Genomic DNA, 13,426 nt, shown 5'->3' with positions numbered 1-13,426 from the left:
ACACACACACACACACACACACACACACACACACACACACACACACACACACACACACACACCTACAAGAGTGATTGTCACTCCTTCCTGTCCTTCAGACTGCGTTCCGATCGAGGAATCACGATTAGTCACCCAATAAATACATTCTCAATTCTTTTTGGACACGCACGTGTCCAAATGTGCTCCAGACAAATAATATATTTACAAATTGATACATTTACATAAAAAAACCAACCCCTTAATTAAGTGTGTACACCTTAAAACAGCACGCTGAAATAGTGTGCTCAAAAGACACTCAGAATCTTCGCAATAGGACTACTGCGACAACAACCCCCCCCCCCCCCCCCCTGCCCCAACCCTGCCTCATTCTTTATAAAGATCTCCCATTCGTACTTTACTTCATTGTCCCCCCCCCCCCCCCTCCTCCCTCCCTCCCGCCACCCGTCGTTGCTATGGAAATGATTGATACCACTAGTGTCATGGTCTGGTACAGAGCAGTGCTATGCTATAAACCTACCTCTGACGGTGCTACAGGCACAGATACTACAAAGACACACGGATCGGCTCGCCGCGCCGCGCCGCCCCCCGCAGAACGTCCGGTTCTAGACGCTCCGGGGGGAAGGACGGGGGCTTCCTGTAAACCAGCGGCGGAAAACGTCCGCGCTTCCCAAAGTAAAAGCCCCCCGTTGGCCTCGTGCTTCTGACACGGGAACAGCGCCCCCTAGAGGAACATCGCCTGGCACGGCGACGGGGGGCGGAGCCGGAAAACACGGCGGGGACTTTTGCTTTGGCGAAGCCGGAGCTCTTTTTTCCCGCCCGCTGCTGTAAACAAGAACACGTTTGTCCTCTGATTACAAATACTGTTTTGGTAAAATCATCCTCGTTAGAAAGACGTGGAGGACGGACAGAGGACAGACAGAGGACAGACAGAGGACAGCGCGTCTCTGAGCACACGCCGTTAGAAAGCAGACCGGGCCGCGCGTTTGGAAGTTGCTGCTCTCCTCTCGGGCGGCGCTCCCGATGCCTCGCGTCGAACGTCCGCGTCTTCCGCTTCTTTATTTTTTTTGGCTTCAGCAATAAGGCCCAGGGGACTGGAATGGGAACGAGGAGAACGAGGAGTCCCGGGGAACGGGCCCTCCGAAGAATGAACACGGACACGCGGACAAACGGACGCTCACAGGCCGACAGTATTGCAGGGTGTTCTAGAAGAGACCCGTCCAAAGGATGGGGGGACGTTCTGTTTTGCCCGTCTCCTCGAAGCAACGTCCTTCTGCGTCTCCGTGGCGATTCCTCCGACCAAAGTGCACGCGGCGCCCGTGCTGTCCCAGCCGGCTACACTAGGGGGCGCCACCCCTGGTCCCGGGGGGGCAGAGAGACGGGGTCTGTGTCTGGGATTATTGCTGTGGTGCCCATGAGTGCTCCCCCTCCCTCCCCCCCCAGTGACACACACACACACACGTAGAGTCAGTCCTTCTGCTTCTGTCGGGGGAGGGGGCCGGGCGGGGGGGATCTAGGGGGGGGGTTCAGGTCAGGACGTAGTTGAGCAGGAGCTGGGACAGCAGCAGCACGCAGAGCACCAGGCAGTGGCGCCCCGTCAGCGACACGCCCTCCTCCACCCCCTGCTGGCGGGCCAGCTGGCGGCCCAGCGACGCCAGGTTCCTACGGAGACAAGACCATCAACACAACGTCGCCCCCCGCCGCCCTGGGCTTCACTAACAGCAGCCCTCGGGCGGTGACCAGTGTACAGTGTACAGACACGCCCCCGCCACACGGACATCGACCCTTTCCTGTCACTCTCACACACGTCCCTGACCAGAGACTACCCCCCCCCCGGTGATGATTTCCCGGAAATGTGAACAAGTGAATCGCAAACGTCCCGAGTGTTTAGCGCTCTGCACAGCCACCCCAGACTGTCCGCAGGGAATACGTCGAAATGCATGTATGTCTTTATTTTACACTTTAGTATGGTTAAACATGACTATCAATCATTATAACAACGTTTATAGGTCATAAAAGTCGAAAAAGCATAATAGGTCCCCTTAAAGCATGCACTGGAGAATGTGTGTGAATGTGTGTGTGAGGATGTGGGAGGGTAGAGGGGGGTGGTCTGTGTACAGCTGGACAGCGTATTGTATTATATTCTATATATAACTGTTTTTATAAAGCACCAAGACCGCCGTCCAATTCATCGCATCCTGTGCAGCGACGATAAAGACTTCTGTTCTATTCAGTGGTCTCCAGAGAAGGGTTCCGGGTGCAATGTGTGTGTGTGTGCGTGTGTGTGTGTGTGTGTGTGTGTGTGCGTACCTTTGGATGTCCTGCTGGCCCTTCTGTATGGAGGCGATGGAGCTCCCCACCCCGGCCAGCTCCTTCATCTCCTTGCTACACCGAGCGCATTGGCTCGGATACCCAGCGTCTAGCGCAGAGCAGAACGCACCGTTAGCCCAGCGCCTCCACCGAGCACCGTGCGCACAGCCTTGGTGCACGCACACACCGTCGTTTAATGTGTGTAGTACCTTCGTGTGTGTGTGTGTGTGTGTGTGTGTGTGTGTGTGTGTGTGTGTGTGTGTGTGACCTTCATGGTCAGAGGAGTGAGTGTGTGTGTGTGTGTGTGTTACCTTCATTGCCAGAGGAGTGCGTGTGTGTGTTACCTTCATTGCCAGAGGAGTGTGTGCGTGTGTGGGTTACCTTCATTGTCAGAGGAGTGTGTGTGTGTGTGTGTGGTTGTTACCTTCATTGTCAGAGGAGTGTGTTGGCTCTGGAGTGCTGCCACTACTCTCAGTGTTCTGGCTGCAGCTGGAGGGCTGGCTGCTGCTCTTCCGGTGTTTCGCCTTCACACACACACACACACACACACACACACACACACACAGTCAGTTAAAGTACAGTAAAGGTGCCCGGAGGTCCGTCTCAGGTGGAGGGGGGGCGGCGGCGGCGGGAGGCCCACCTGCTGCGCTCCGTCCCAGCCGTGGCTGAACAGGAGGCCGTTGTGCCGGCGCTGGCTGGCCTTCATGTGGGTCTGGATCACGCCGTCCTTCTCGAACTGAGACAGGCAGGTCTCGGGGTCCCACGCCTGGGTCCTAGTGGGGGTCACAGCAGAGTCGGGGTTAACCGAGGTCCTGGGCGCTCGGGGGAAGGGCCGGGCCCTTCATCCAACTGTGATCGGATTTGGATTTTACCGTCAAACGATCAGAATACTAATAAAATCGATATTTTTTTTTTTTTTTCTTCATTAAATGTTTTATAGATAGTGCAGAACAGCTGGATACACATAGGTGGATTATTTTTGATTTGAACCTTTTCTTTTTGATCATTCTGTGCATCTTTTTAAGGCGAAAGTTCTCAGTTACAAAACGTTTTTTGGGCACAGAGACGCTGAATAAAATACATCTTGTTTTCAAACTCAAAATAATCGTTTGAATAATCGTGATTTCAATATAGACCAAAACAACGGTGCAGACGATTTGTTCCATAATGGAGCAGCCCCGCTGGTGGCCGGGTGGGTAAGCGTGCGTGGGAGTGGGAGGGGACGTACTCTATGTGTCGGTAGGACCACTCTCCGCTGACGGGGTCCGTGTGGAACAGCGGGGAGCTCCAGGGCTTGTCCCCCCGCTCCCGGGCCTCCTTCCGCTGCGCTTCCTCCAGGACAAACTTCTCCTGGGTGGCCCGGTTCTGGTCCCGGTCCTGGATGGCGCTGGTCACGTGCTGCCACAGCCTGGCGGGGGACGCACACAAGAGACGTGTTCGGAATCGTTCCCTATTCACTCACTCACTGTTCCCTATATAGTGTTCATGATATAGTGCACTCCACAAACGAGAATTCGGACACTACGCTGAACATTTCTAAACGTCATTTGCGTCAGTAAATGCGCCGGGTATCTGTGTGACGCAGACGGACGCGCCCACATCATGTAAACAAACCGGGCACTCACGAGGAAGGCTGGAGGTTGTATTGATGTTGAATGTTACATTTCCTTGGTCATGTTTTTTTTTATTAATTTTGAATGTAACATTTTCAATGTTAAATCCCAAATAAATTGTTGACATTTTCTAAACAAAAGCCGGAGACTCCATCATTAAATGTATTCGTTTTCGGTAATTTTTTGGTATTTTAAGTCCACTATATAGTGCATGAAATTAACCACTGAGAATTCAAACACCACTACAAATGGCGAGCACCCTATATAGTGCACTATATCCGAGATAGGGAACGAAGTCGACATGGCTAATGACTCACACGCGGCGATAAGGAATCTGCAGCATTCTGTACAAATGATATGGTACCTAGCGATGTAGCTGTGTAGGTGGTGAATGCATCTCTATGCATTTTGTGCTTCAAGTGACACGTTTGTAACTAACAATTAACCGTGGAACTACAATGAACAACGAAGGCTGACGTTCCTGCCCCTTTTCCACCGACAGTACCAGCTCAACTTGTCTTTTTACATTTCGAGCGCCAAAATGCACCTTTTTAGTCTCACCTCTGTCGAGGTTCCAAGAGAGCTGAACTGATACTTATGTGTGACGCAAACAGGCTGCTGGCCACTGATTGGTCAGAGAGTGACGCCACTGGGCGAATAATGATGAGCGCCACGTCCGAACCTGACACCAGACATCTTTAAATAGTAGCGTCAGCGTGCAAGAACGCGCCATGAAACAAGACAGAGGTGGAGACGCTCCTGTGCGAAACCCTGCCTGTTTATGTGTCGCGTGGTCGCGAACGTGACGCAGTTTCGCGCACGCGTGCTGCTGTGACGACCCGCCCACGTTGAAGAGGTACTTTCCAGATGGAAACACGACGTGCCTGGAACCGAACAAAGTGGCGGCACGCTAAGTCGTGGCGAGTTGAGCGGTATCTGCCGGTGGATTTGGGGCATTGGGGTCATCGTTGGCCTCACCTCTCAGACTCAAACTCCCCCTGGTGGTCCGCATGGACCACCTTCCTCTTGAGCCTGCTGCTTCGGACCTCCGGACTCGGGTTCCAGAGCAGCTCCTGCGTTCCGCTGCGCTTCTCCTGGATATACACCTCGCCGTCCTGACAACACAACACCGTCAACACCCCCACGCCGAGGTCAAGGTTCACACACGGGGACCCCAGGCGCCACTAGTTCAAACCTCAGAACATTGGAACTATTAAAGTACCAACTATTGGAGAACAACAGCCTAAAACATATATTAAAGATGAAAAGATTCTTGATCTGAAATAACAAAGTTTCAAGAACTGAGGATAAAACGTATTTATATCTAGAGGTGACGTCTACTGGTTATAATATTTATGCTAATGTACTTGTTAGCTGGGCTGGGCGATTAATCGAATTTTGATCGCGTCAATGTTTTACTCTTTTATAGAAAGGGCAGAACAGGTAGATACATATCTGTATATTATTTTAGATTTTAACCTTTTCTTTTTGACCATTTTGTGTAATTTTTAGGGCGAAATTTCAAAGTTCTCAGTTACAAAGTATTTTTTGGGAGAGACATGCTGAATAAATACATGTTTTCAAACTCAAAAATAATAATAAGTGATTTTAATATTGACCAAAAAAATCGTGATTATTATTTTTCCCGTAATCGAGCAGCCCTACTTGTTACGGTTCCCTGGTCTTTTTGGTCACCAGGGAACCGTAGCCCGGTCCTATAGGGTGTGTTTACCACCAGTGGGACGGAACACTGAAGGCATTAAGAACATGGAAAGTGGGCAGGGACTTACTAAAACAGTAAGGTCTGGTTTTCATTAAGGCAAAATCACAGAGTATTCCTGATCGGGTACTTTAACATAGCCGATGTTTGAACGTACATCTGTAATTACTAGGTGGTCCTACTGACTACCGTTTTGTGAGCAGTAATTATGACCCGTGTTTTCATGAGGATGAATGAATTATAGGGAGAGGCGGCTGACCGGTAGAGATGACTGTGGCTGTGAAAGATATAGAAAATGGGAGCTGCCCTTACCCAGTGGCCTTCCACAGTAGAGACCAGCTCATCTGCGATCTGGATCTTCCCACAGATCTGGTTGACCGAGCTGGCGCCACCCAGGAAAGGCTGTTGATAAAAAATGACAATAATTCATCAATGGTCCATTGGTTTCGTTTGGAATGGCTGATGCAAACGTTCCTACTATGATCCCAGTGTGTGTGTCCCCACTATGATCCCAGTGTTTGTGTCCCCACTATGATCCCAGTGTGAGTCCCCACTATGAACCCAGTTCATGTGACCCCACTATCATCCCAGTTCAGGTGTCACTATGATCCCAGTTCATGTGTCCCCACTATGATCCCAGTGCGTGTGTCCCCACTATGATCCCAGTTCATGTGTCCCCACTATGATCCCAGTGCGTGTGTCCCCACTATGATCCCAGTTCAGGTGTCCCCACTATGATCCCAGTGTGTGTGTCCCCACTATCATCCCAGTGTGTGTGTCCTACTATGATCCCAGTGTGCGTGTCCCCACTATGATCCCAGTGTGTGTGTCCCCACAACTATCCCAGTCTGTGTGTCCCCACTATGATCCCAGTCTGTGTGTCCCCACTATGATCCCAGTGTGTGTGTCCCCACTATGATCCCAGTGAATACATCCCCATTTTCAAATCAGCAGTTGTACCTTCAGCTTGAACTCCAACTCTGCGGCACATTTGGTTTTCTCACACTCAATTGTGATCTTCCCTCCCAGTTCTAGTGTCATGGTGCCATACAGGATTCCTACCGCACAGAAGGAAAAAACACCAAACGGTTGAGATTGCCTCCGTAATTGAATTCCATCGCAAATCAAAGTGGATCATTGGAAAGGAAATGTCGTCATGGTATATCAACATGCAATATCCCTTTGCCTGTAGCCCACAGCTACTGGTATACAATACCTTTGCAGTGGGCATAAGGCATGGTGATGACATACTCCTCATCCCTGCTGAGAAAATGTAGTCTGGCTTTACCGTCCAAGATGGCGGACAGAGAGTTACCTGCAAGTGGAAACGAGGGAAGAAGAGACATCTCAGTGTGCTTCTCCATTGCTCATTGAGCATATGGGTGGATAATACATCCACGTGTTAAAAGCCGGAGATATTAACCGCATAATCCATTGAATTATGGGGCCAATATGTCCAGCATTATGGATGTATTAGGAAATGAAGCAATGTGGTAGGACATTAGCATGCTCGGGCTCTAGTCTTTGATGTTCATAGCCAGCCGCTAGCACAACTGTGGCAGCCAGCTGACCGGTTACCCAGTCACAACAACACTCCTCCACATTTTTACCGCCCTTTTAAATATAATATTTATTTCTTAAATATTTGACAAAATTGACAATAGGGAGACTAAGACAATGACTAATTAAGAAAACGATGTGATGTTCACAGATAATCAAGACACATTTAGATCGACATATCTACTTCAAATGACACACGTTACGGTAAGGCCGTATTCCTTTATATGTATTCTTCACCATTATCCACCTCAAAGTGACATTCCCTACCATAAAACTTGGACTTGGCCAAGATGCTGCCGCTGATGCAGAAGCCGTCCTTCTTATTGCTGATGTAGAAGGCAGAGATGGGGGGATGGTGGGAGACCTGTCCCAGAGACATTGCAAGGGAGAGAGAAAGGGGTTGGGTATCTTTCATCAGGACTTTCATCCGGGACGTTTTCTATCCACTGGTCTACCGGTTTAGAAGTTGGACTTCTTTTTAGTTTTGAAATTAATACCGGGTTGTTAACTTAAAACGTTGGGAGGTCGACTTGCGCAGAGGTGTCTGATGATCACCATGGAAACGGACTGACCTGTTCAGCGACGTAATAGGTGCAGCTGTCGGACTCTGGGTGGAGCCAGCAGCAGCGAAACGTCTCGCCCAGGATGGGGTTGTACGGCTTCTTGAGACCCTGTGGAGCACACACGTGGAGAACATGACCACCCGCACTCTCACACGACGCCAAAGGTAGGGACGGTTTCTAAAGGCTATGTTTGCTGGCTGAAAGTTTGCTCAGATGGCAAATTTGCAACATGTCCCCATCTCATTGTACCTTATTTCATCATGTTCAAGTAAAGAAAAACCTTGAATGACTAAGTGTGACGAAATATTGGACTGGAACTGTATGTTAAAAATAACCCCAAAAATATCTCTGAGCTTGAATGCGGAATCAACGTCATTGCGGAAACATCCTTGAAGGATTAACCAACCTAATTGCGTTCTCCCTTTCAACTGTCCTCATGTTTTGAAACCTGATATTCTGGCTCTTATGTGAATGCTGCTGCGTCACCCCATCCCGTCAACACAACCTCTGCATCTTTCCAGACTGCTCCATTGCAGTCGAACGGATCACGCCTTGACTGACGGCAGCAACGTCCCCGTTCTAAGAACCTCCTCAGAGCCATTGTAAAGCGCTCCAATTTGATTTATTACATTAGCCACCCTTTCTAAAAAATAAAAAAAGATATGGGACATAGAGTCTGACAATCGTGTATACGTGTCACACACGTGAGCCATGATGGGTGTGAAAACACATTCCCTCGGTGTACCTCAGCTCATCGAGCAATTACCAGTGTCGCTCATGACGTGTTAATGACTCCACATCACCACCCACCTTGGGCTTCTTGTAGAAGCCAGAAAGGTACCAGCGCACCACCTGCTTGATCCGGCCGTACGCACTCTCCTCCAGCACCGCCCTGAGGAGAACCGGGGAGGGGGGGAAGGCACGCTCAGTACATCTGGGGGGTGTTTGTTGACTAAACATGTGAACATGAGTTGGGCAAGCCTCTCGAAGTCGGCAGCCCCTGAATCCTCTACATATCAGAATGACCCAGCGAACAGACAAAGTGTCACGCTTGGACAAGAAGTTAGATTTGAATAAGAAATGCCGGCTGGGATGTGTGGTGAGCCAGTGTGTGTGTGTGTGTGCGTGTGTGTGTGTGGTACGCACTGTGACAGCAGGTCGGCGTGGAAGTAGTAGTCCGACAGCTTATCCAGGAAGGAGCGCGGCTCCAGGATGAAGGTGGGCAGCACCACCTTGGACAGGTCCATGCCGGGCCGCAGCTGCTTCAGCAGCGTCCAGATCAGCCCCTTGTTCTCCTCAGACACCGTCTCCACCTGGGAGGCCTCGCCAGCCTGGGGGGGGGGGGGGGGGGGGGGATACTGGGGATCAGCTAGGCTAAAGAGGCTACAACAGAGGCAGCTACGCTACAGGACTAAGAAGAAGTAGTGATGTGTGGAGTAGAGGGAGAGCCACTGGGTGTAGCCAAGGCTGGGAAGGTAAGAGGGAAGGCAATGTGCGTCTGCTAGGTTAAGGAACAGTATGGCAACTTGGGTTAAGGGCCCGACGGCTAGACTAGAGGAGCTAACAGAAAATCACTGGGGGAATCTAGGACTAGGCTAGAGGATTTAGCAGAAGGGGAGTAAACTATAACTAGGCTAGAGGAGATAACAGGAGGGGAGTAAACTATAACTAGGCTAGAGGAGATAACAGGAGGGGAGTAAACTATAACTAGGCTAGAGGAGATAACAGGAGGGGAGTAAACTATAACTAGGCTAGAGGAGCAAACAGAAGACACTGGGGGGTGGACTGGGCTAGAGGAGCTCACAGATAGGCGCCGACAACGGGCCTACATTTGGAGATGTAAATAGAAGCATCAGAATGCTGCGTGAGCTACGACAGCACGAGTTCTTTGGGAAACATGCCAATCACAAAACGACAGCCCCGTCTCTACTTGAGGGAACCCGAAACATGAACTGTCAAAAACACACGGAGGAAGACTTTAAATTGAGCTCCGTTATTACGTTATGCCAAAAGAAGAAGCTGCCACCGGTGGCATAGCGTAATGAGCGCCAAACCACCCCCTCACCTCTGCCATCTCCTCCAGGCCCTGCTCCACGTAAGGCGTGGCCTGCAGACCGGGCGACAGGTCGTCCGCTTGGTCCATGTCGCTCTCCTCGGTCAGCCTCCCTCCGTTCTCGTTGGCTGGCGTGTCCCAGTCCTCTTGAGCCTCGCGCTCCGATTTGTCAGAGAAGCCGTCGGTCTCCATTTGGTGATTCACCATGAAGTCAGAGTCATTCAACCTGGGGAGGTAAGGAGAGGGCGCACAGCAGCGTGATGTGGAGGTCATCACGGCGCCAAACAAACGGACACAGACCCCAACGGACCCAGGAGATATGCTGCGAATCATACACTGGAACATCCATCTTTACCGTCTCCTGTCCTCAGCGTTTTCCCCCCTTATTTCGCACTCTGATCCTAATAGACAGCCTGATCATCAGGCAAGTTACACAGTGTTTCCAAATGGATTGTTAGTTGGCTGCATTTATATAGCTCTTTAGCCAAAGCGCTTTACTAATACTGCCTCGCATTCACCCCTTCATGCACACGTTCACACACCGACGGCGGAGTCAACCACGCATGAGTGTGTCTCTCATCATCAGTGCTGATCACAGGGTTTCTCAGATCCATTCAGGTTTTACACATAATAGGGCTTTTACTCCGAACTTCGTTATTCGAATATCAAAAAACGAATATTAGTCAGCCCTTAATATTGTAACCTGTTATGGGCAGGCCAAGAGGGAGAGACGTCGGAGAACCCGACGCAGTCTATTCATAATATTGTAATGACCACGGAAGAGGCAGTGAATGAAGTATTGATTAGACAGCGATTTATTAGAAACCTAATGAACCGTTGGAACGCGCAAGACCGGTAACCATAGCAACGCCGGTAAACAAATCTCGCGAAGCCCAATCCAGGTCTTACTGAAGGCATCTAATGGTCAAAATATTATTAATCAATTTTCGAATATATTCGAATATTAATATTAATAAACAACCGAACTTCGAATATGATTTTTGGGCAAAAGTCAAAGCCCTAACACATAATGATAAGACCAAGCAACCGGGATGATAGAATTAGATGTGGACCCCAACACGTAGAGGGTAAAGATATAAGAGCAGTAAAGATATGAACAACAAGCTGTTAAATAATTATGAGTCATCAGTGTTATCAGTGACCCGTACGCAAGTCAAAGTACAGTATGAGAGAACCAGTAGGATAGACCACTACCTCCAATGATAAGCTAAATGGTATCGCCCTTTAATCACATTGAGCATACCGTTGGGGAAGCTGGAAAGAGTTTTTAATGTAGTTTAACCTTAAGAAATATCGCTGTTAATACATTTTGTTTATAACGGTTGCCAGGCTTTGCATCACTTGGCAAATGCAGTGTCAACTGAAGGTGGCTTACACTCTATGTTCTTTGCAAAGAAATTTGAATTTGTCCTAAAATGATTTTCTTATTTACTTGGATTCAACAAAGAATTCAGTTACTTTTTCATTGGGAAATTAGCGAGCAAGATGAAAAAGTACATTTTCTCGAATGTCTCCAAGTGCTACCCTCAGGTTGTACCCCTGGGGTGCGACTGACACCCACCGGTGGATGTGAGACGTTATTAGCCAGCACGGTGATGCACTGGATTTCACTAAGAGGCACACCGGTCCTTTAAGACAAAATGATGCATGCAAATGTATTCAGGAAACACGTATGCAAATGTGGTATTTGTGCTACAGTCTAAACACATACAACCTATTCAGAAACACTTCTCACGTCTAGTCAATAACTCAAAGGGTTGGTTGCCTATCTGCGGTCAAAACAGAATCAATAGATGGATGGACAGAAGGACAAATAGCTTATCAGCCATTGATTGAAAGTCCCAGAGTGTGGAATGTTCTAGGTATGGGATGGGATACAGCAAGGGTTTAAAAAAATATTTATTAAAGATGAAGAGGGATAGAGCACAAGAGAGAGTTAGTGAGAAAGTGAGGTAGGGTGTAAAACAAGGGCAGAAAAGTAACTACTAAGTAGAAGCGTGGTGGCTCCAGTTACACCCTTTATTTCAAGGTGGGACATTTGACGTTTGTATTCTCTAGGACCCAAGCAAGAAAAAAACAACACATCTATATCTCTTACTAAAAAGGCATGAAGTGTGCTTAACATATTGAAGCACGAAGTAACCCACTGTCTCCTTGCCTCAGCAAAAGAAAGGAGATGTGAACATCAGGAGTTTTATGAACAGGGAAACGCGTAGCACATAATCAGCAGAAAAACGCCCACTAGACGTCAGTTAACTTGCAACGGTCCTGCCCTACACCAGAATAGACCTGCAATACAGCATTCCTGTTCATCTGCGACAAATCGACCCCCTTCCCCCCCTAGAAGTATCAACATTTGCTTACCTTGAAGACAAATAACTGCCGTTCCTCCTTCCACAAGCTAGCACAGTTGACACTAAATCCCACCACAACAGTCTATACTTAGCTCCTCTGATTTCCTTTTAAGTTTGTGTGCGTGTGTGTGTGTGTGTTTGTGGGTATGTGTGTGTGGGTGGCTGAGTGCAAGCAAACACTTTGGAGGAACATCGGTGTGAAATGAGGCGAGGAATACGCCGTCGCTGCTCTAATGTCCGAGTGCGCGGTGCCTCTCTCCCTCCGGGTTGTGTAAGGTTTCCATTCTACTCTTCCTGCTCTTCCGTATGTCATGTGACCCGACCCGGAGGACCAGATTGGCTGGCAGCGGAGCAGGAGAGCAGGGAGTGCTGGGCTATGTGGGGAGGGCTCCCACTCTGAGGGGAGGGGGAGGAGCAGTGTGTGTGTGCGTGTTTGGTGAAGGGGCGGTAATCTGTGAATGATGACGTCACCGGTGTACAAACACGGCCTCCTTTAAGGTTGAAGGAACACGACTGTACCCTCGAACAAGGACAAACTCACAAGCATTTTATGTTGCCTTTGCACAGCCGAAGATAAGACTCTGAGGTAGCAATTTCAGAAACAGCCGACGAGTCTCGTCACGCAATATGCGTGGCACTTCTTAAGCACAAAAGCGTCATTTTTACGGCAACAACATTTTCCGAACGACGATCTAGTCAGTGATATGTGGTCTTTGCTGTAGTGGTCGTCGTGCGGCCGCGTGTGCGTGGGGTTGCCACGGGGACTCACTGTAGTAGCTCGGCGTCGCTGAGAGCCGTGGACTGCAGCAGGTGGAGGATGTGGGAGGAGTCAGAGGACGCGTTGAAGTCGGCCTCTCTCCCGCCTTTGGCAGTCAGCTTGTAAATACTGGAGCAGCTCAGCGCCAACTCCAGGGCGTCCATCCAACACCGACCTGGGCCCGAGAGCAGGGAGAGACGCGCATCAGAACCCTCCTCGTGATGCCCTGTCTATAGATATCTGCATCGCTTTTACTTTACTGTTTAGCATGTAGCGTTAGCCCCACTCTCTGTTGGGGAACCACCCAGCCGACTTAGCTGGTTTTGGAAGACGCAATTCCTGCAAGGTTGTTTTACTAAGTAAAGTGCTGTTTCATGCTAACACTTTCTTTATTTTTAATCATCACAATGTGCTCACATCACCAATTGTGTTCAGACAAGATGGCTCACGCATAAAATAGACAAATGGAGAAGTAAGT

At 49.3% G+C, this 13,426-nt stretch overlaps 1 protein-coding gene across 2 annotated transcripts in view; it reads right to left on the bottom strand.

The window, feature by feature from the left end:
* Positions 1-445: 445 nt before the first annotated feature.
* osbpl5 (oxysterol binding protein-like 5) overlaps positions 446-13,426 on the bottom strand; it is a 41,929-nt gene continuing 28,948 nt past the window's right edge. For both annotated transcript variants that reach the window (XM_056599053.1, XM_056599054.1), the window contains exons 9-23: positions 12,961-13,123; positions 9,829-10,042; positions 8,910-9,094; positions 8,574-8,655; positions 7,773-7,871; positions 7,468-7,564; positions 6,857-6,955; positions 6,601-6,698; positions 5,953-6,042; positions 4,899-5,035; positions 3,536-3,715; positions 2,948-3,080; positions 2,732-2,831; positions 2,308-2,416; positions 446-1,659 (exon numbers count right to left, since the gene is read on the bottom strand). In XM_056599053.1, the coding sequence (XP_056455028.1) occupies positions 1,524-1,659; positions 2,308-2,416; positions 2,732-2,831; positions 2,948-3,080; positions 3,536-3,715; positions 4,899-5,035; positions 5,953-6,042; positions 6,601-6,698; positions 6,857-6,955; positions 7,468-7,564; positions 7,773-7,871; positions 8,574-8,655; positions 8,910-9,094; positions 9,829-10,042; positions 12,961-13,123 (1,922 nt within the window). In that variant the 3' untranslated portion in view covers positions 446-1,523. The remainder of the gene's footprint in view (positions 1,660-2,307; positions 2,417-2,731; positions 2,832-2,947; positions 3,081-3,535; positions 3,716-4,898; positions 5,036-5,952; positions 6,043-6,600; positions 6,699-6,856; positions 6,956-7,467; positions 7,565-7,772; positions 7,872-8,573; positions 8,656-8,909; positions 9,095-9,828; positions 10,043-12,960; positions 13,124-13,426) is intronic.

This window comes from Gadus chalcogrammus, chromosome 9, assembly GCF_026213295.1.
Source record: "Gadus chalcogrammus isolate NIFS_2021 chromosome 9, NIFS_Gcha_1.0, whole genome shotgun sequence".
NCBI lineage: Eukaryota > Metazoa > Chordata > Actinopteri > Gadiformes > Gadidae > Gadus > Gadus chalcogrammus.
This window is presented reverse-complemented; position numbering and strand designations above follow the sequence as displayed.